Source organism: Pongo abelii, chromosome 2, assembly GCF_028885655.2.
Source record: "Pongo abelii isolate AG06213 chromosome 2, NHGRI_mPonAbe1-v2.0_pri, whole genome shotgun sequence".
In the NCBI taxonomy this organism is placed as follows: Eukaryota; Metazoa; Chordata; class Mammalia; order Primates; family Hominidae; genus Pongo; species Pongo abelii.
The window spans coordinates 68,675,261-68,695,500 of record NC_085928.1 but is presented as its reverse complement, the minus strand read 5'-3'; the positions used below and the strand labels follow the sequence as shown (position 1 = coordinate 68,695,500).

The 20,240-nt window shown below is 41.4% G+C and overlaps 1 protein-coding gene across 4 annotated transcripts in view; it reads left to right on the top strand.

Moving 5' to 3' along the window:
- FANCD2 (FA complementation group D2) overlaps positions 1 to 20,240 on the top strand; it is a 71,395-nt gene that overhangs the window by 29,335 nt on the left and 21,820 nt on the right. For all 4 annotated transcript variants that reach the window (XM_063721886.1, XM_024244264.3, XM_063721887.1 and 1 more), the window contains exons 19-29: positions 4,353 to 4,462; positions 6,222 to 6,282; positions 7,861 to 7,980; positions 8,425 to 8,498; positions 8,804 to 8,950; positions 9,466 to 9,566; positions 9,936 to 10,051; positions 11,291 to 11,399; positions 15,235 to 15,345; positions 15,617 to 15,726; positions 16,901 to 17,044. In XM_063721886.1, the coding sequence (XP_063577956.1) occupies positions 4,353 to 4,462; positions 6,222 to 6,282; positions 7,861 to 7,980; positions 8,425 to 8,498; positions 8,804 to 8,950; positions 9,466 to 9,566; positions 9,936 to 10,051; positions 11,291 to 11,399; positions 15,235 to 15,345; positions 15,617 to 15,726; positions 16,901 to 17,044 (1,203 nt within the window). The remainder of the gene's footprint in view (positions 1 to 4,352; positions 4,463 to 6,221; positions 6,283 to 7,860; positions 7,981 to 8,424; positions 8,499 to 8,803; positions 8,951 to 9,465; positions 9,567 to 9,935; positions 10,052 to 11,290; positions 11,400 to 15,234; positions 15,346 to 15,616; positions 15,727 to 16,900; positions 17,045 to 20,240) is intronic.

Below are 20,240 nucleotides of genomic sequence, written 5' to 3'. Positions count from 1 at the left end.
TTTCACCGTGTTAGCCAGGATGGTCTTGATCTCCTGACCTCGTGATCTGCCAGCCTCGGCCTCCCAAAGTGCTGGGATTACGGGCATGAGCCACCGTGCCCAGCCATAACCATCATATTTTTTATCTTTTTCCCCCCACCTTTCTTGGATCCCCAGTCAGCACATTTTTTTAATTAAAAAAATTTTTTTGGACTAGGTAATATACATGTGTCATACAAAATTCAAAACATATAGAAGAGTATCCAGTGAAAAATAATTCTCACTTCTTAGTTCTGTAGGCACCTGGTTTGTCTCCCACAGGGGCAATCACTTTATAACATTCTGAGATGTTCTGAGAATTTACAAATTTGCGTTTACCTGTAGTTTCCTTTCCCTTCTCGTTCTACATCTTACCTTTTGCATTTAGCAGTTTATTTTGGAGATTGCTTCAAATCAGCAATATAAAGCTACTTCACTATTTTATTTTATTTTTGTAGGGTACAATTTAGTAGCATTAAGTATATTCACAATGTTATACAACCATTGTCACTATCCATTTCTAGAACTTCCTGATCATCCCAAACAAACTTTGTACCCATTAGGCAATAATTTGCCATCTTCCTCTCCCCACCCCCTAATAATCACTAATCACATTCTGTCTATGGATTTGTTCATTCTAGATGCCTCATATAAATGGAATCATACGATATGTATCCTTTTGTGTCTCGCTTATTTCACTTAGCATAATATTTTCAAGGTTCATGTAGGTTGTAGCATGCATCAGAACTTTATTCCTGTTACAGCTATAATAATTCCATTCTTGGCCGGGCGTGGTGGCTCATGCCTGTAATCCCAGCACTTTGGGAGGCCGAGGTGGGCGGATCATGAGGTCAGGAGATCAAGACCATCCTGGCTAACATGGTGAAACCCCGTCTTTACTAAAAATACAAAAAATTAGCCGGATGTGGTGGCAGGCGCCTGTAGTCCCAGCTACTCGGGAGGCTGAAGCAGGAGAATGGCGTGAACCCGGGAGGCGGAGCTTGCGGTGAGCCGAGATCGCGCCACTGCACTCCAGCCTGGGTGACAGAGCGAGACTCCGTCTCAAAAAAAAAAAAAAAAGATTAAAAAATAAATAAATAAATAAATAATTCCATTCTTTGTTTTTGTTGTTGTTGTGTTTTATTTTGTTTTGTTGAGACGGAGTCTCACTCTGTTGCCCAGGCTTGAGTGCAATGGCACAATCTTGGCTTACCGCAACCTCTGCCTCCTGGGTTCAAGCAATTCTCTTGCCTCAGCCTCCCGAGTAGCTGGGATTACAGGCACGCACCACCATGCCCGGCTGATTTTTGTATTTTTAGTAGGGATGGGATTTTGCCATGTTGGCCAGGCTGGTCTCGAACTCCTCACCTCAGGTGATCCGCCTGCCTCGGCCTCCCAAAGTACTAGGACTACAGGCGTGAGCCACTGCACCTGGCCCCCATTCTTTGTTTATACCACATTTTGTTTATCCATTCATCCATTGATGGACACTTGGGTTGTTTCCACCTTTTGGCCATTTGAATAATGTTGCTGTGACCATTGGTTTACAAATATTTGTTTGAGTCCCTGTTTTCAGTTCTTTAGGGTGTATATCTAAGAGTGAAATTGCTGGATCATATGATGACCATATGTTTACCATTTTGAGGAACCACCAAACTGCTTTCCATAGCAGCTGCATAATTTTACATCCCCACCAACAACGTATGTAGGTTCCAATTTCTCCATATCCTTGCCAACATTTATTGTCCTTTCTTAAAAATTTCTTTTGATTTTTATTAATTAATTAATTTAAAAATTATTATTATTTTTAGATAGGGTCTTACTCTGTCACCCAAGCTGCAATGCAGTGGCGCAATCATACTTCACTGCAGCCTGAAAATCTCGTGCTTAAGCAGTCTTCCCACCTCAGCCTCCTGAGTACCTGGGACTACAGGTACCTGCCACCTCGCCAGGCCCTATTTTTTAATTATAATCATTCTGATGAGTGCGAAGTGGTAGCTCATTGTGGTTTGATTTGCATTTTCTAATGACTAATGATGTTAAGCATCTTTTCATGTACTTCTTGGCCATTTCTATATTTTTGTAGAAATGTCTATTCAAGTCCTTTACCCATTTTTGTTTGTTTTGTTTTTGAGATGGGGTCTCACTCTGTCACATACGTTGGAGTGCAGTGGTGTTATCTTGGCTTACTGCAACCTCCACCTCCCAGGATCAAGCAATCCTCCCATGTCAGCCTCCTGAGTAGCTGGGACCACAGGTGTGCACCACCATGCCCAGCTAATTTTTTATAATTTTGGTAGACATGAGGTTTCGTCATGTTACCCAGACTGGTCTGGAACGCTTGAGCTCAGGAGATCCACCCATCTCTGCCTCCCAAAGTGCTGGCATTACAGGCACGAGCCACCGTGCTCAGCCCTTTGCCCATTTTTAAATTAGGTTTTTGTCGTTGTTGAGGTATAGGAGTTATTTATATATTCTGGATATTGATCCCTTATCAGATATATGATTTGCAAATATTTTCTCCCGTTCTGTGGGTTTTCACTCCCTTGATAGTGTCCTTTGGTGCACTAAAGTATTTAGTTTCAATAAAGTCAAATTTATCTATTTTTTTTTTTTGAGATGGAGTCTCACTCTGTAGCTAGGCTGTAGTGCAGCCATTGAAATGATTTTGGCACCCTTGTCAAAAATCAATTTGTCACATATATGAAGGCTTATCTTTGAACTCTGTATTCTATTTCATTGGTCTATATGTCTGTCCTGCCATCACCACACTGTTTTGACTGCTGTAGCTTTGTATTAATATTGAAATCAGGAAGTGTGAGCCCTCCAACTTTGTTCTTTTTCAAGGTTTTGGCAGTTTGGGGTCCCTTGAAATTCCATGTGAATTTTGGTATGGATCTTTCTGTTTCTGCAAAACATGTTGTGGGACTTTGATAAGGATTACACTGAATCACTTTGAATGGTATTAGCAATATTAAGTGTCTTCCAATCCATGAAGACAATAGCTCTTTCCATTTACTTACGTCTTTAATGTTTTTCAGCAATGTTTATTTTATTATTTTATTTTATTTTATTTTGAGACAGTGTCTGGCTCTGTCACCCAGGCTAGAGTACAGTGATGCGATCTTGGCTCATTGTATTCTTGACTTCCCAGGCTCAGGTGATCCTCCCACCCCACCCTTCCAAGTAGCTGGGACCACAGGCATGCACCACCACAGCTGGCTAATTTTTGTATTTTCTATAGAAACGAGGTTTTGCCATGTTACCCAGGCTGGTCTTGAACTCCTGGGTTCAAGCAGTCCAGCCACCTCAGCCTCCCAAAGTGTTAAGATGACAGGTATGAGCTACTTCGCCCAGCCTTGCCTCCGTGTTTAAATCTTTACCTGAGTATTTTATTCTAGTTCATTATTTTGGCTGAGCAGTCATCAACATTATGATAATTTTCATATCCTTATAGAAATAATAACAATAAAAGATATTATTATTGAATGTCTATCATGTGCTAGGCACTGTTCTAGAAGTTTTTTATAATTTATCTCTAATCCATAAAACAACCTTCTCCATTTCGGGCCGGGCACATAATCACACCTGTAATCCCAGTACTTTGGGAGGCCAAGGCGGGCGGATAACGCGGTCAGGAGATTGAGACCATCCTGGCTAACATGGTGAAACCCTGGCTCTACTAAAAATACAAAAAATTACCCGGGCGTGGTTGGTGGCAGGCGCCTGTAGTCCCAGCTACTCAGGAGGCTGAGACAGGAGAATGGCATGAACCCGGGAGGTGAAGCTTGCAGTGAGCCAAGATGGCGCCACTGCACTCTAGCCTGGGCGACAGAGCAAGACTCCGTCTCAAAGAAAAAAAAAAAAGTCCCCATTTCACAGATGTAAAAATTAAAACTTGGAGAGATGAATTGACTTGCTAAAGACATACAGGGCTGGGTATGGTGGTTCACACCTGTAATCCCAGCATTTTGGAAGGCCAAGGCTGGTGGATCACCTGAGGTCAGGAGTTCACCAGCCTAGCCAACATGTTGAAACCCCATCTCTACTAAAAATACAAAATTAGCCGGGCATGGTGGCGGGCCCCTGTAATCCCAGTTACCCAGGAGGCTGAGGCAGGAGAATCGTTTGAACCTGGGAGGCAGAGGTTGCAGTGAGCCGAGATTGCGCCTTTGCACTCTAGCCTGGGCAACAAGAATGAAACTCCGTCTCAAAAAAAAAAACAGTTAGTAAACGACAAAAACCTTTATAGTCTAGCTATATGGCTCAATATCCATACCTTCTTTTGCTGTGCCATTCCAGCATTTTCATCTTTCTTCATCATCTCATTGCAGGATGACATGCACTTGGTGATAAGAAAGCAGCTCTCTAGCACCGTATTCAAGTACAAACTCATTGGGATTATTGGTGCTGTCACCATGGCTGGCATCATGGCGGCAGACAGGTACACGTGGAGATTCTGACTTCTGTGGTTTAAGATCAGTTAATCTTGCTAACTAACAAAGTGTTACATCTCATAGACATCATTTTAGCAGTAGAAGTTACAACTATAAGAGAAATGAGCAAATGTGTTTTGTTACTTTTCCATGTTCCCTTCTAATCATGACTGTATATATTACCATGTATATGTTTTGCAGGATTGTGATCCTAGCCATTACAGTCTGTGGTTAAAAATTAAGGATTGCCTAGAGGTAAAATTCTAGAAATCTTTGCACAAAATGGGAACCCTGATTCTTTTAGAATGTATTTTTCTTTATCTGCTCCTGATATAGGCACTAGACAATGCAGGTGTCTACATTGCTGTGTCATTCCTGTCGGGAACTTTATACATTTGGTACAGATAGGATCTTGTGTATTTCCCCTCACCTTGTTCCTTGAGGCCCCATTTGTAGAATCTAAAGAAATAGCGGTTTGGGGGCTTGATAAGATGTTGCCATTACAAACCGACATTGGATTTCAGTTCATGCTCCTTGGAATTTATTTTCTGAGACATCAGGAGACATCTTTAGAATCCACATCGTGGAATCCTAATTAGGGAAAAGGAGTCAGAATGGTGGGAGCAAAGAAAGCAAAGACAGAAAGTATATAAGTCTGCCTTTTTTCATGGTGCAGGACATGCAGCCCTCCTGCACTCAACTTAATCACCAGACACCTGCAAGTTAGCTCACTGCAACTTTTGCATTATTAGTACTGCACAAAGCCCTCTTCGGCATACAGCATACATCATAAATACTACTCTATAAATCCCCAGCAAGCCGTTGTTTCCTTGCAGTCAGCTCCTTTATTGCTGGCTGCCCATTGCTTTCTTGCAACATATTTTTATACTTTCTCTAAGAAATCTGCCTTTCTTTACCTACAACTGTCTTAGTAAATTCTCCCCCTAACCCCACCCCAACCACCACCGGCTCAGATAGTCATCACTCCCCTGTGACACACATTAATAATGGGAAGAGGTTGCAGAGTGTACTGGTGAAGAGTTCATTCAGTGAAGCCATACTGCTTGCCCAGGGTCAACTTCTGGCTCCATTGTTTATTAGCTGAATTACCTTGGGTAAGTTACTTTATCTCTCTGTCTTTGTAGACTCACATCAGCAATAAGGATGATAATAGGATTTACCTCATAGAGTCATTGAGAACATTAAAGGGTTAGAACAATGTTTAGCACATAATATGCACTAATTAAGTGCTTCCTCTAATTATTGCTAATTTGCCCTTAAAAAATATGTACGAAAAAGAAAAAAGAAAAAAATATATAAGATAACCATCCTTTGCTCTAATCTGTATTTTCTATGGACAAAATAAATACTCTTCGCTGCCTTCATGCACTTTTATCTTTACCCTACCCTAGGGAAGTCAGAATTCTTAAACTTATTGGCAGTTGTTACAAAATATTACAAAAGTGAAATTAAAATTCTGTGTTTTTACCAAACACCGCATGTTCTCACTCATAGGTGGGAATTGAACAGTGAGAACACATGGATACAGGAAGGGGAACATCATACACCGGGGACTGTTGTGGGGTGGGGGGAGGGGGGGAGGGATAGCATTAGGAGATATACCTAATGCTAAATGACGAGTTAATGGGTGCAGCACACCAACATGGCACATGTATACATATGTAACAAACCTGCACATTGTGCACATGTACCCTAAAACTTAAAGTATAATAATAATAAAATAAAATAAAAATTCTTTGTTTTTAGAAGTGAATCATCTAGTTTGACCCAAGAGAGAGCCAACCTGAGCGATGAGCAGTGCACACAGGTGAGTTCTTTTTTTTCTTTCTTTTTTTTTTTCCTGTCTTTTTTTTTTTTTTTTAGAGTCTTGCTCTGTCACCCAGGCTGCAGTGCAGTAGCAAGATCTCAGCTCACTCCACCTCCCAGGTTTAAGTGATTCTCCTGCCTCAGCCTCCAGAGTAGCTGGGATTACAGGCGCACACCACCACACCCGGCTAATTTTTTATGTTTTTGGTAGAGACGAGGTTTCACCACGTTGGCCCCATTGGTCCTGAACTCCTGAACTCAAGTGATCCACCTGCCTTTGCCTCCCAAAGTGCTGGGATTACAGGCGTGAGCCACCTCGCCTGGCCGAGTTCTTATAATGTGATTGGATATGTTTATGAGTAACTGAGGAATTGCTTCTAGTCACTGTCAGTTCACCAGAAGGTGCTTCTTTTGAAAAAGAAGTTTTCCTGAACTCCTACTTCTGTGGTTTTATGACACTTGGAAACTACTGGCTTGGGTTGCGTTTATTTTTATGTTTATTTATTTATTTATTTTTAGATGGAGTCTCAACTCTGTCACCAAAGCTGGAGTGCAGTGGTGCCTCCCGGGTTCAAGCGATTCTCCTGCCTCAGCCTCCCAAGTAGCTGGGATCACAGGCATGCACCACCATGCCCAGCTAAATTTGTATTTTTAGTAGAGATGGGGTTTCACCATGTCGGGGTTTCGCTATGTTGACCAGGCTGGTCTCAAACTCCTGATCTTAGGTGATCTGCCCCCATCAGCCTCCCAAAGCACTGGGATTACAGATGTGAGCCACCACTCCCGGGCCAGTTGCATTTATTTCCATATCCATTTAATCTCTCTAATTAAATTTTAAAGTCTTAGCAAGAAAGATATGTCATGTTTATGGAATAACACTTTGGTTGAAGCATGGGGACAAATAAGTATATAATTGGAAAGTGGGACATAAAGCTAGTTCAGGCAGGTCACGGTGGCTTGCGACTGTAATCCCAGGACTTTGGGAGGCCAAGGCAGAAAGATCACTTGAGGTCAGGAGTTTGAGACCAGCCTGGCCAACATGGTGAAATCCCATCTCTAATGAAAGTACAAAAAAATTAGCTGGACATGGTGGCAGGCACCTGTAGTCCCAGCTACTCAGGAGGCTGGGGCAAGAGAATTGCTTGAATTGGGGAAGTGGAGGTTGCAGTGAGCCGAGATCACAATACTATACTCCAGCCTGGACGACAGAGCAAGACTCCGTCTCAAAAGAAAAAAAGAAAAAGCTTTTTGAGAGAGAAAACAGAGAGCCTTGCATGTAAAGCAATAATTTTTATTTCCTTCTTTAGGCAGAGGTATTCCTTAAGGGTTTCTTAGCATGAAAATGGCAAAATCAAAGCTTTACTTTAGAAAAATTAATCTGGCTGCAGTGTCTGGCAGATTGGAAAAGGGATGATATCAGAAAGAGACAGACGGGTCAGAACATTCAGGAAAACTTCAAGTGAGACCTAGAGCTTTGCCGGTAAAATCAGAAAGTGAAAAAACAGTCTTGAATGGGGCGAGTGGAGTTTGGGAAGGATTGGCAGCCCAAGGTTTAAACCGTTCTTCCTCTTTGCTCCAGGTGACCTCCTTGTTGCAGTTGGTTCACTCCTGCAGTGAGCAGTCTCCTCAGGCCTCTGCACTTTACTATGATGAATTTGCCAACCTGATCCAACATGAAAAGCTGGATCCAAAAGCCCTGGTAAAGCCAATTGTCTTTTCTTAAAGCAATAAAGCATGAGAGCTGCTTTACTACACTCTTCAAGCCTTTCTGTTGCAGTGTGAAAATAGATCATCCTGTGACCTCTCCTAAATTCTAATTGGGAAAGGCTTTTCTGCCCTACCCTGCCTCACGGCTCTTCTCTGAGGCCTCCTTCACTTAATAACAATCACAATAGTAAAGAAGAGATTGACTTTGTTAATGATGTTGGCTATTATCTGTCTGAGAGCCCTATTCTATGCTAGGCCTTGTGCTAAGTGCTTTTTATGCACTCTCTCTTTTCTACTTCACAATAATGAGATATTTATTATTACTTTCTTTTTAGAAATGAGGGAACTGAGACTTAGAAAGGTTAAGAGTAATTTATCTAGGGCTCTACAGCAAGTACACCCTGCACTGCCCTTCTTGTTTGTTTGCTTCCTGAAGGAATGGGTTGGGCATACCATCTGTAATGATTTCCAGGATGCCTTCGTAGTGGACTCCTGTGTTGTTCCGGAAGGGTAGGTATTGTTTACCTGCTGGCTTGGTTGTACTGGTGAAGTTACATCAATTCTGTCAGTAGCTGATACAAACTTCAGAATACCCTTGACCTCAGCCACAGCTGCCCAGTCCCACAGTTTCTTTCCTCCCAACCCCAGCACCCCTGCACCCTTAGCTCCAAAATTCCTAAAAGGTTCACTGTTTGTTCTTCCGTTTCTAATTTCTCCCCATGATGTTGTGTTTGAAATTGGTTTGCTCTAGTGGTTTTCCCTGTAGCCCTGTGTATTCCTGAGCTGCAGCATCAGATTCTGGTTTTTCTCCGCAGTGACTTTCTATTTCCTGTGAAAGCGCTGTATGGACTGGAAGAATACAACACTCAGGATGGGATCGCCATAAACCTCTTGCCACTGCTGTTTTCTCAGGACTTTGCAAAAGATGGGGGTCCTGTGACTTCACAGGAATCAGGCCAAAAGTCAGTATAGTTTTTCTTTTCTAAACCTTAGTGTTTTGAATGTTCACGGGGAATTCCACAGTTCTTGGTGGGGAAGTTGAGTCAAAAAAGTTTCTCTCGAGACAAATGGTGTTTGGAGAGCTTAGGAGAATGGGGCAGATTCCTTGTTTTTTCTTGGATCCTTGGCTTGAGATTTATATTGCCTTGTGTGAGCCAACAGATATTCTGAGATTACTTTCTGGCCAATGTGGCGAAACACCGTCTCTACTAAAAATACAAAAATTAGCCGGGCAGTGTGGCATGCGCCTATAATCCCAGCTACTCAGGAGACCGAGGCAGGAGAATTGCTTGAACCTGGGAGGCAGAGGTTGCAGTGAGCTGAGATCGTGCCACTGCACTCCAGACTGGGTGACACAGCAAGACTCTGTCTCAAAAAAAGAAGTTGTGGTCCCTATGTATGTGGAGTAATAGCTCCCTATGTACGTGGAGTAATACACCTATGAAGTGTGGTCTAGAAATTTATTTTTCCTTCTCAGATTGGTGTCTCCATTGTGCCTGGCTCCGTATTTCCGGTTACTGAGACTTTGTGTGGAGAGACAGCATAACGGAAACTTGGAGGAGATTGATGGTCTACTAGGTATGGGATGAAGTCATCAGATCCTTTCTTCTTTATACTCTTTCTTTGGTAAACTTAGGGAAAGGGCAGATCAGTACATGGTATATGTGGGGAGGAATTTTCTAACTTCAACAGAATAGTTTAGCCTTGGAATTCCAAAGAGAAAATATTACATACAGAATCCCATTATGTTAACAAATCAATTGTTGCAAAAACTTTCTGATTATATTTGTTGATTGCTATACAATATGCAAATATTTTAATCAGATCTGGGCCTTCAAATGTTAGTTAAAGGGGAAAGTAAATAGCAAGGAGAGCTAGCTCCAGAGGCAACCTCCAGGTTTTATTGCCTTGCACTAAAGGTAGTTGGAAATGTTTGTTCTCTCTCAGATTGTCCTATATTCCTAACTGACCTGGAGCCTGGAGAGAGGTTGGAGTCCATGTCTGCTAAAGAGTGTTCATTCATGTGTTCTCTCATATTTCTTACTCTCAACTGGTTCCGAGAGGTGAGCAGAGTTAATAGGATGTTTCACTTATTGTGCATAGTTTTTCTTAAAACTATTTTCTTAGTTCCCACAAGACTCCCTAGAAGTCCTCACCAAGCACTAACCCCCGTGTGCTTCTCTAGCTGTTATGTCCCACCACTCGCCAATTATATGAACCTCCTTATGTAGCTAAATTAGAATACTTAGAATTCACTTCACATTGCCCATGCTTTATTTTCTCCAAGCCGCCTTCTGCCTAGAATGACCTTCTCACCTTCTTCACTGTGTAACTGCTGTTCATCCTAGCACAGGCATATGCCTACTGTTTTGATTCAGTGAGTGGTGGTAATTTCCCTCCCATTAGAACATATTTGTGTTTAGTGATAATGACAACGATGGCAACATCTTATATCTCTACCTCACTGTCTTCCTCTCACATATTATTTCAGGAATGTTTGTGCACTTGAATGAGCTTATTTGATTACCACAGTTCTATTATGATATGGGCAGGATAGCTATTGTCCTCATTTTACACATACGAATTTCAAGTATAGGGAGTTCAAAGTCATTAAAAATTTTTAAGTACTTACACTGTACCAAGTGCTGGACTCATATCTTTATGAAGAAATACTTAGAAAGGTTAAAGACTCAGCCAAGGTCACACAGTTAGTAAGTAGCAGTATAGAACTTGTTTCACCAAATTGTGTGCTCTCTGGCTATTCCACCTTGTAACATAACTAGTAATAAGTAAAACTAGGGTCATAAGCCTAATCTCCTTTGTTTTTTGTTTTTTTGAGACGGAGTCTTGCTCTATCACCCAGGCTGGAGTGCGGTGGCTCAATCTCGGCTCACTGCAACGTCCGCCTCCCAGGTTCAGGCAGTTCTCCTGCTTCAGCCTCCCTAGTAGCTGGGATTACAGATGTGTGCCACCATGCCCAGCTAATTTTTGTATTTTTGGTAGACATGGGCTTTCACCATGTTGGCCAGACTGGTCTCGAACTCCTGGCCTCAAGTGATCCTCCTGCCTTGGCCTCCCAAAGTGCTGGGATTACAGACATGAGCCACCGCGCCTGGCTGAATCTCCTATATTTTGGCCCAGAGATTTTTTTTCTCTATACCACGTTGCTGAGGACAGTTCTATTACAGACTAAACTCAAAGATCCTGCTTTTCAGAGACATCACTCAGCTCTGGATAAATAATACAAACAAGATTAAAATCTGAACATTTGGAAGTATGAGAATGTAATTTGTACTTTGCAGATTGTGAATGCCTTCTGCCAGGAAACATCACCTGAGATGAAGGGGAAGGTGCTTACCCGGTTAAAGCACATCGTAGAATTGCAAATAATCCTGGAAAAGTACTTGGCAGGTAAGGGAAGTGTCCTATACTGGTAGTACTACTAGGCCAGTAGTGAGGCAATAAAGCACTTAGCTTTCCCTAATACCAAAACCAGACAAAGACACATCAAAAAAAGAAACCTCAGGCCAATATCCCTGATGAATGCTGATACAAAAATCCTAACAAAATACTAGCAAACCTAATTCAGCAACACATTAAAAATATCGGCCGGGCGTGAGGTGGCTCATGCCTGTAATCCCAGCACTTTGGGAAGCCAAGGCGGGTGGATCACTTGAGGTCAGGAATTCGAGACCAGCCTGGCCAACATGGTGAAACCCTGTCTGTACTAAACATACAAAAATTAGCCAGGCGTGGTTGTGGGCACCTGTAATCCCAGCTACTTGGGAGGCTGAGACAGGAGAATCACTTGAACCTGGGAGGCGGAGGTTGCAGTGAGCCAAGATCGTGCCACTGCACTCCAGCCTGGGTGACAGAGCGAGACTCCCATCTCAAAAACAAATAAAAAAAAGATCATTCATCATGGCCAAATGGGATGATTTATCCCAGGGATGCAAGGATTGTTCAACATATGTAAATCAATGTGATACATCCTATCAACAGAATGAAGGACAAAAACCACATGTTATTTAAATTGATGCTTAAAAAAATTTTATAAAATTCAACATCCTTTCATCATAAAAAACCCTCAGAAAACTGGGTATAGACCCATAGCTACTATTAAACTGAACAGGAAAAAACTGAAAGCCTTTCCTCTAAGATCTGGAACAAGACAAGGATACCCACTTATATAATACTACTATTATACAATACAATATTGGAAGTCCTAGCTAGAACAATTAGACAAGAGAAAGAAAGAAAGGGCATCCAAATTGGAAAGGAAGATGTTAAATTATCCTTGTTTGCAGATGATATGATCTTATATTTGGAAAAGCCTAAAGACTCCACCAAAAAACTATTAGATAAATTCAGTAAAGTTGCAAGATACAAAATCATCATATAAAAATGAGTAGCATTTCTGTATGCCAACAACTAAGAATCTGAAAAAAATCAAGAAAGTAATCCGTTTACAATAGCTACAAATAAAATAAAAGTTACAAATAAAATAGGAATAAGCTTAACCAAAGAAGTGAAAGAGCACTATAATGAGAACTATGAAACATTGATGCAAGAAACTGAGGAGGAAATAAAAAAAGGAAAGATACTTCATGTTCATGGATTGGAAGAATTAATATTGTTAAAATTTCCGTGCTACCCAACACAATCTACAGATTCAAGGCAATCCCTATCAAAATACCAATGACGTTCTTCACAGAAATAGAAAAAAAAGCCTAAAATTTATATAGAACCACCGAAGACCCAGAATAGCCAAAGCTGTCCTGAGTAAAATGAATGAAACTGGAGGAATTGCATTACCTGACTTCAAATTATACTACAGAGCTATAGTAACCAAAACAGCATGGTGCTGGCATAAAAACAGATGCATAGACCAATGGAACAGAAGAGAGCCCAGAAATAAATCGATACACCTACAATGAACTCATTCTCAGCAAAGGTGCCAAGAATATACATTGGGGAAGGACACTCTCTTCAATAAATGGTGTTGGGAAAACTGGATATCCGTATGCAGAAGAATGAAACTAGACCCCTATCTCTTGCCATATACAAAAATCAAAATGGATTATAGACTTAAATCTAAGACTTCAAATTATGAAACTACTAACAACAACAATAACAAAAAACATTCAGAAAACTCTTCAGGACATTAGAGTGGGCAAAGATTTCTTGAGGAATACCCTACAAGCGCAGGCAACCAAAGCAAAAATGGACAAATGGGATCACATTAAGTTAAAAAGTTAAGTTCCTTTCCTCTGCATAGCAAAGGAAACACGAAAGTGAAGAGACAACCCACAGAATGGGAGAAAATATTTGCAAACTATGTATCTGACAAGGGACTAATAACTGGAATATATAAAGATAGGAAAAAACATTTATTCGGATTGAAAAATGGGTAAAAGGTCTGAATAGACATTTCTCAAAAGAAGACATACAAATGGTGGATATATGAAAAGGTGTTCAACATCACAGCATCAGAGAAATGCAAATCAAAACTGCCATGTGATATCATCTCACCCTAGTTAAGATGGCTTTTATCCAAAAGACAGGCAATAACAGATGCTGGTGAGAATATGGAGAAAAGAGAACATTTGTACACTATTGGTGGGAATGTAAATTAGTACAAGCACTATGGAGAACAGTTTGGAGTTTCCTCAAAAAACTAAAAATAGAATCACCATATGATCAGGAATGCCACTGGTAGGTATATACCCAAAAGAAAGGAAATCAGTATACCAAGGAGATATCTGCACTCCCGTGTTTATTGCAGCACTATTCACAATAGTCAAGATTTGGAAGCAACCTAAGTGTCCATCAGCGGGTAAATGGATAAAATGTGGTACATGTACACAATGGAGTACTATTCAGCCATAAAAAACAATGAGATCCTGTTGTTTGCAACAATACAGATGGAACTGGAGGACATTATGTTAAGTGAAATAGGCCAGGCACAACATATTTTCACATATTTGTGGGAGGTGAAAATTAAAATAATTTAACTCATGGAGATAGAGTAGAAGTATGGTTACCAGAGGCTGGGGAGGGTAATGGTGGTTGGGGGACTGGGAAAAATGAGGGTGGTTAATAGGTTCAAGATATAACTAGATAGAATGAATAAGATATAGTTGTTTTTGTATTTTCGAGATGGAGTCTCGCTCTGTCACCCAGGCTGGAGTGCAGTGGCATGGTCTCGGCTTACTGTGACCTTTGCCTCCTGGGTTCAAGCAATTCTCCTGCCTCAGCCTCCTGAGTAGCTGGGACTAGAAGTGTGCACCACCACACCCAGCTAATTTTTGTACTTTTAGTAGAGATGGAATTTCACCATGTTGGCTGGGCTGGTCTCGAACTCCTGACCTCAAGTGATCCACCCTGCCTCGGCCTCCCAAAGTGCTGGGATTACAGGCATGAGCCAGAGAGCCCAGCCAAGATCTAGTTTTTGATAGCACAACAGGGTGACTACAGTCAACAATAACTTACTGTACATTTAAAAATAACTAAAATAGTATAATTGGATTGTTTGTAACACAAAGAAATGATAAATGCTTGAGGTGATGGATACCCCATTTACCCTAATGTGATTATTATACATTGTGTACCTGTATCAAAATATCTCATGTACGCCATAAATATATATCTTTCCTTTTTTTTTTTTTTTTTGAGACAGAGGCTTGCTTTGTCGCCCAGGCTGGAGTGTCGTGGTGCAATCTCTGCTTACTACAACCTCTGCCTCCTGGGTTCAAGCAGTTCTCCTGTTGCAGCCTCCCAAGTAGCTGGGATTACAGGCGTCCGCCAGGACACCTGGCTCATTTTTGTATTTTTGGTAGAGACAGGGTTTCACCATGTTGGCCGGGCTGGTCTTGAACTCCTGACCTCAGGTGATCCGTGTGCCTTGACCTCCCAAAGTGCTTGGGGTTACAGGTGCGAGCCACTCTGCCTGGCCACCATTTAGATTTTAAATGTTTGTTTTATTTTTTTTCTGTTTGTTAGTTATATATCATTATTTAAAGTGGTTTTATGATAATTGATCATACTTAATATGATATTTCTGTGTTATCTCTGGCCATTTTGCTATGCCAAAACAATGTCAGATGACTTGAATATGTCTTATAAGCATTCAGCCATGCTTGGTAATTTTGGAAACTAGTTTTTAGCCAATGGAGTGACTGAATTTCAAGTCTAATGGTGGTGTGTAATTGGTACACATTGAACTTCAGCCTGCTGTTTGTTTCAGTCACCCCAGACTACGTCCCTCCTCTTGGAAACTTTGACGTGGAAACTTTAGATATAACACCTCATACTGTTACTGCTATTTCAGCAAAAATCAGAAAGAAAGGAAAAATAGGTAAGTATGTTCTTTTCCTCTTGTCTTGTGTCTCTAAATAAGCTTCATTGAATTAACCTAAAAGTTATGTATATCATGGCATCAGTAATTGGAACAATTGTATAACTGAACTCTTTCTTTATTAGATTTATAAATACACTGTAATTTAGGGTTATAAAATTACCTCTTCTACCTCTAGGCAGTTTCCAACAGGTTGTTTTCTGAGGGCAATGATATTTGGCAAACATGATTATTAATTACTTGAGTCACTTTTCTCTTTTTAATATAAAAGAAAGGAAACAAAAAACAGATGGCAACAAGACATCCTCCTCTGACACACTTTCAGAAGAGAAAAATTCAGAATGTGACCCTACGCCATCTCCTAGAGGCCAGCTGAACAAGGTATTGGAATGATGGGTATCCGTGAAGGTTTGTGACATCCCAGTGAGATTAACAGAAACCAAGCTCTATTCTCTGCATTTTACAAAGAAAAAAAAAATAGGAAACAGTGAGCCAAAACTCTCTTAGGCCTTGGAGTAATCTGCTTAGTAGCAAAGTTCAGATTAGACTTTAGGTCCTTATTCCTGCCATACACTGTTGACTGTTTTTTCTAATTATTTTCTTGACTGTTTTACTCCCTTTTTGTACCCAAGCAGTACATTCAATTCTCTCTTGAGGTACTTGATTACCAGTAGTTCCCTTTTACTTTACATTTGTACTGTTCACAGAATGAGTTTCATGTGTTTGAAATTGCTTGGACCACATGGATCCCAATTATTTCTGTTGATCAGCCACCATTTATTGTATATTTATTAGGTATAGTTTTTGTAAGAGCCCAAGTTTCATATTAATACCACATTTAATAAAGGAGGAAACTAAGACCCAGGGAGGGCAAGTGACTTGCCCAGAGTCACACAGTTAATAAATGCTGGAGCTAGGGTTTGAAGCCAGATCATTCTGGCCCCTAAGCTCACAGTTTTTTGTGTTTTTTGTTTTTTGTTTTTTTTTTTCGAGATGGAGTCTCGCTCTGTCACCCAGGCTGGAGTGCAGTGGTGTGATCTTGGCTCACTGCAACCTCCACCTCCTGGGTTCAAGTGATTCTCCTGCCTCAGCCTCCCAAGTAGCTGGGATTACAGGCTTGCACCACCATACCCAGCTAATTTTTGTATTTTTAGTAGAGACAGGGTTTCACCATCTTGGCCAGGCAGGTCTCAAACTCCTGACCTCGTGATCCAGCCACGTCAGCCTCCCAAAGTGCTGGGATTATAGGCGTGAACCACCACGCCCAGCCAGCTCACAGTTTTCTGTACTAGACCTAAATGCCTTGATTTGCCTAATAGATCATCCCTAAATAGAAACCAGCTAAGGGTCTTGATGTGTGACTTGTATCCCCATCTTAAATTAGGTGCTCTGTCTTGGGAATATTTAGGGACTTTGGCTAGAGGAAGTTGTTATTATAATGAAAATGTAATTTTTTACATTAAATAAATGCATATTTGCACTTTGAAGTTTTTATTAAAATTCGATTAATATAGAAGATTTATTTATTCTCTTTGTTGCTGTGACTTCCCCATAGGAGTTCACAAGGAAGGAAGAAAAGACATCATTGTTACTACATAATTCCCATGCTTTTTTCCGAGAGCTGGATATTGAGGTCTTTTCTATTCTACATTGTGGATTTGTGACGAAGTTCATCTTAGATACTGAAATGCACACTGAAGTAAGTGACAGGCTAGGATCTCAGAATTTAATCTTCTTTCAGAAAGTTCCTCAGGTCTATTCTTATTTCACAAAGAACACTGTGACACTGAGGATAGAAGTTAGACTACTTTAAAAGCCTTTATATGTGAAAGCAATGATGAATAATCATCCTCATACTGGTGATTGTAAGTCATAAGGTTTTTAATAATGTGTCAGACATTATAAAATATCATGCCAATGATGTAATCCTTACATTTAGGTTACTACTTCTACTACTAATAAGCTACCTAGATTATTTTTGTAGAGGAGCACTCTTCTGGTTCTTAGAAGTCAATGCCCTTTTCACTTTTTCACAACATTTGTTCAGCACCCGACAGTTGCTTACTGAGTCCTATTTTGTGTTTGCCACTAATCAAGGCACTTGCATTTCAGTAGTACATAGAGCATCATGCTTGCCTTCAAATAGCTTCCAATCTAATCAAAGAAGTGGAAATAGCTAGCAGTACCGTAGCTTTATTATTATTATTAATTTCTTTTTTTTGAAACAGTCTCGCTCTGTCGCCTAGGCTGGAGTGCAGTGGCGCGATCTCTGCTCACTGCAAGCTCTGCCTCCTGGGTTCACGCCATTCTGCTGCCTCAGCCTCCTGAATAGCTGGGGCTACAGGCGCCCGCCATCATGCCCGGCTAATTTTTTGTACATTTTTTATAGAGACGGGGTTTCACTGTGTTAGCCAGGATGGTCTCGATCTCCTGACCTCGTGATCACCTGCCTTGGCCTCCCAAAGTCCTGGGATTACAGGCGCAAGCCCCCGTGCCCAGCCCCCTAGCTTTATTGATGCCAAATAACGGTATTAATGGTCTGAACCAAGGACTAGTGAAACTCTAGTGAGAGAATGATGTTTATATTGAATTTGGGAGTGGAGGACATTTTCACAGATAAAGTAACTTTTGAGATGGGATTTCATCAGAGAGTAGAATTTCTCCAGGTTAAGAGAAATTGAAATAGCATTAATTTTCACCTGAAATTTACACGAATGTGGGTACCTTCAGAACAGAAATAGTATCTTTTTTTTTTTTTTTTTTCTTTGAGATGGAGTCTCGCTCCGTCACACAGGCTGGAGTGCAGCGGCGGGATCTTGGCTCACTGCAAGCTCCTCCTCCCGGGTTCACACCATTCTCCTGCCTCAGCCTCCCGAGTAGCTGGGACTACAGGCGCCTGCCACCATGCCTGGCTAATTTTTTGTATTTTTAGTAGAGACGGGATTTCACCGTTGTTAGCCAGGATGGTCTCGATCTCTTGACCTCGTGATCCGCCCACCTTGGCCTCCCAAAGTGTTGGGAATACAGGTGTGAGCCACCACGCCCAGCCATATCTTTTTTTTTTTTTTTTTAATCTTTCTACATCATCTCGCCTTTAGGAGATTCCACATAAATATGTATTGAGTGAGCAGTTTGCAGTGAGACTGTATTTCACCCATTCTGCTTCTGGCAGTGTAATACAGTTATTCCACTGGGATCACTCTGGGATCCTGCCCAGAGTTAATAGTAGCAAAACATTAGAGGAAAAGAAGTATGAAAGGATTATTTAATGAACAGACAAAAGTGAAATTCCCTTGAATTAGTCTTTTTTTTTCCAAACCCTGCGTGTGGCATTCAAAGTCATTTTTTAAATCACAGGATATTTAGGAAATGCATCTTGGATCCACAACTGGAAAGGTATACAGAGGAATTTATAGAGAAGAAGTATGTCTTCTAAACTATCCTGTCTTGAATTATTATTTTACTATTCCGAATATTTATTTTGGACATGCTTGACTTTATTATATGACAGAGCATAATAGCTATCCTTTATATGAGATGGGTGCAATTTCCTCCCTTGCCTCTTTTTTCTTTTTAGGGACAGAGTCTTGCTCTGTCACCCAGGCTGAAGTGCAGTGGCAAGATCATAGCTCACTGCAACCTTGAACTCCTGGGTTCAAGGATCAAGTGATCCTCCCACCTCAGCCTTCCAAGTATCTAGGGCCACTGGCATGCCCCACTACACCCGGCTAGTTTTTTTGTTTGGTTGGTTGTTTGTTGGAGACAGAGTCTTGCTCTGTCCGTCAGTCTGGAGTGCAGTGGCGTGATCTTGGCTCACTGCAGCCTCTGCCTCCTGAGCTCAAGCGATTCTTCTGCCTCAGCCTCCCAAGCAGCTGGGATTACAGGTGCCCACCACCACATCAGCTAATTTTTGTATTTTTAGTAGAGATGGGATTTCACCATATTGGCCAGGCTGGTCTCAGACTCCTGACCTCAAATGATCTGCCTGCCTTGACCTCCCGAAGTACTGGGAGTTTGAGACCAGCCTAGGTAATACAGTGAGACCTGTCTCTACAAAAAGTAAAAAAAAAAAAAAAAAAAGTAGCCAGGCATGGTGATGCACACCTGTGATCCCAGCTACCTGGGCGGCTGAGGTGGGACCATCACTTGAGTCCAGGAGGTAGAGGCTGCAGTGAGCTGTGAACACAATATTGCACTCCAGCCTGAGCAACAGAGCGAGACCCTGTCTCAAAAATAAGTAAATAAATAAATAAAAGTCAAATTATTTACCCGGCCGGGCGCGGTGGCTCACGCCTCTAATCACAGCACTTTGGGAGGCCGAGACAGGCGTATCACCTGAGGTCAGGAGTTTGAGACTAGCCTGGCCAACGTGATGAAACCCATCTCTACTAAAAATACAAAAATTAGTCAGGCGTGGTGGTGGGCACCTGTAATCCCAGCTACTTGGGAGGCTGAGGCAGGAGAATTGCTTGAACCTGGGATGCAGAGGTTGTAGTGAGCCAAGATCGTGCCACTGCCCTCCAGCCTGGGTGACGGAACAAGACTGTCTCAAAAAAAAAGATTTTTTTTTTCACCCATTGGGAAGTATTAACATGAAATAGCCAGGTGTGGTGGCTCATGCCTGTCAATAATCCCAATACCTTGGGAGGCCAAGGCAGGAGGATTGCTCGAGCCCAGGAGTTTGAAACCAGCCTGGGCAACAAAGTGAGACCCCGTCTGTATAAAAAAATTTAAAAATTTGCTGGGCCCACGTGTGGTGGTTCATACCTGTAATCCTGGCACATTGGGAGGCTGAGGCAGAAGGATCGTCTGAGCCCAGGAGTTTGAGACCAGCTTGGGCAATATAGTGAGACCTCATTTCTTATTAATAAAAAAAAAAAAATGTAGCTGGGCAT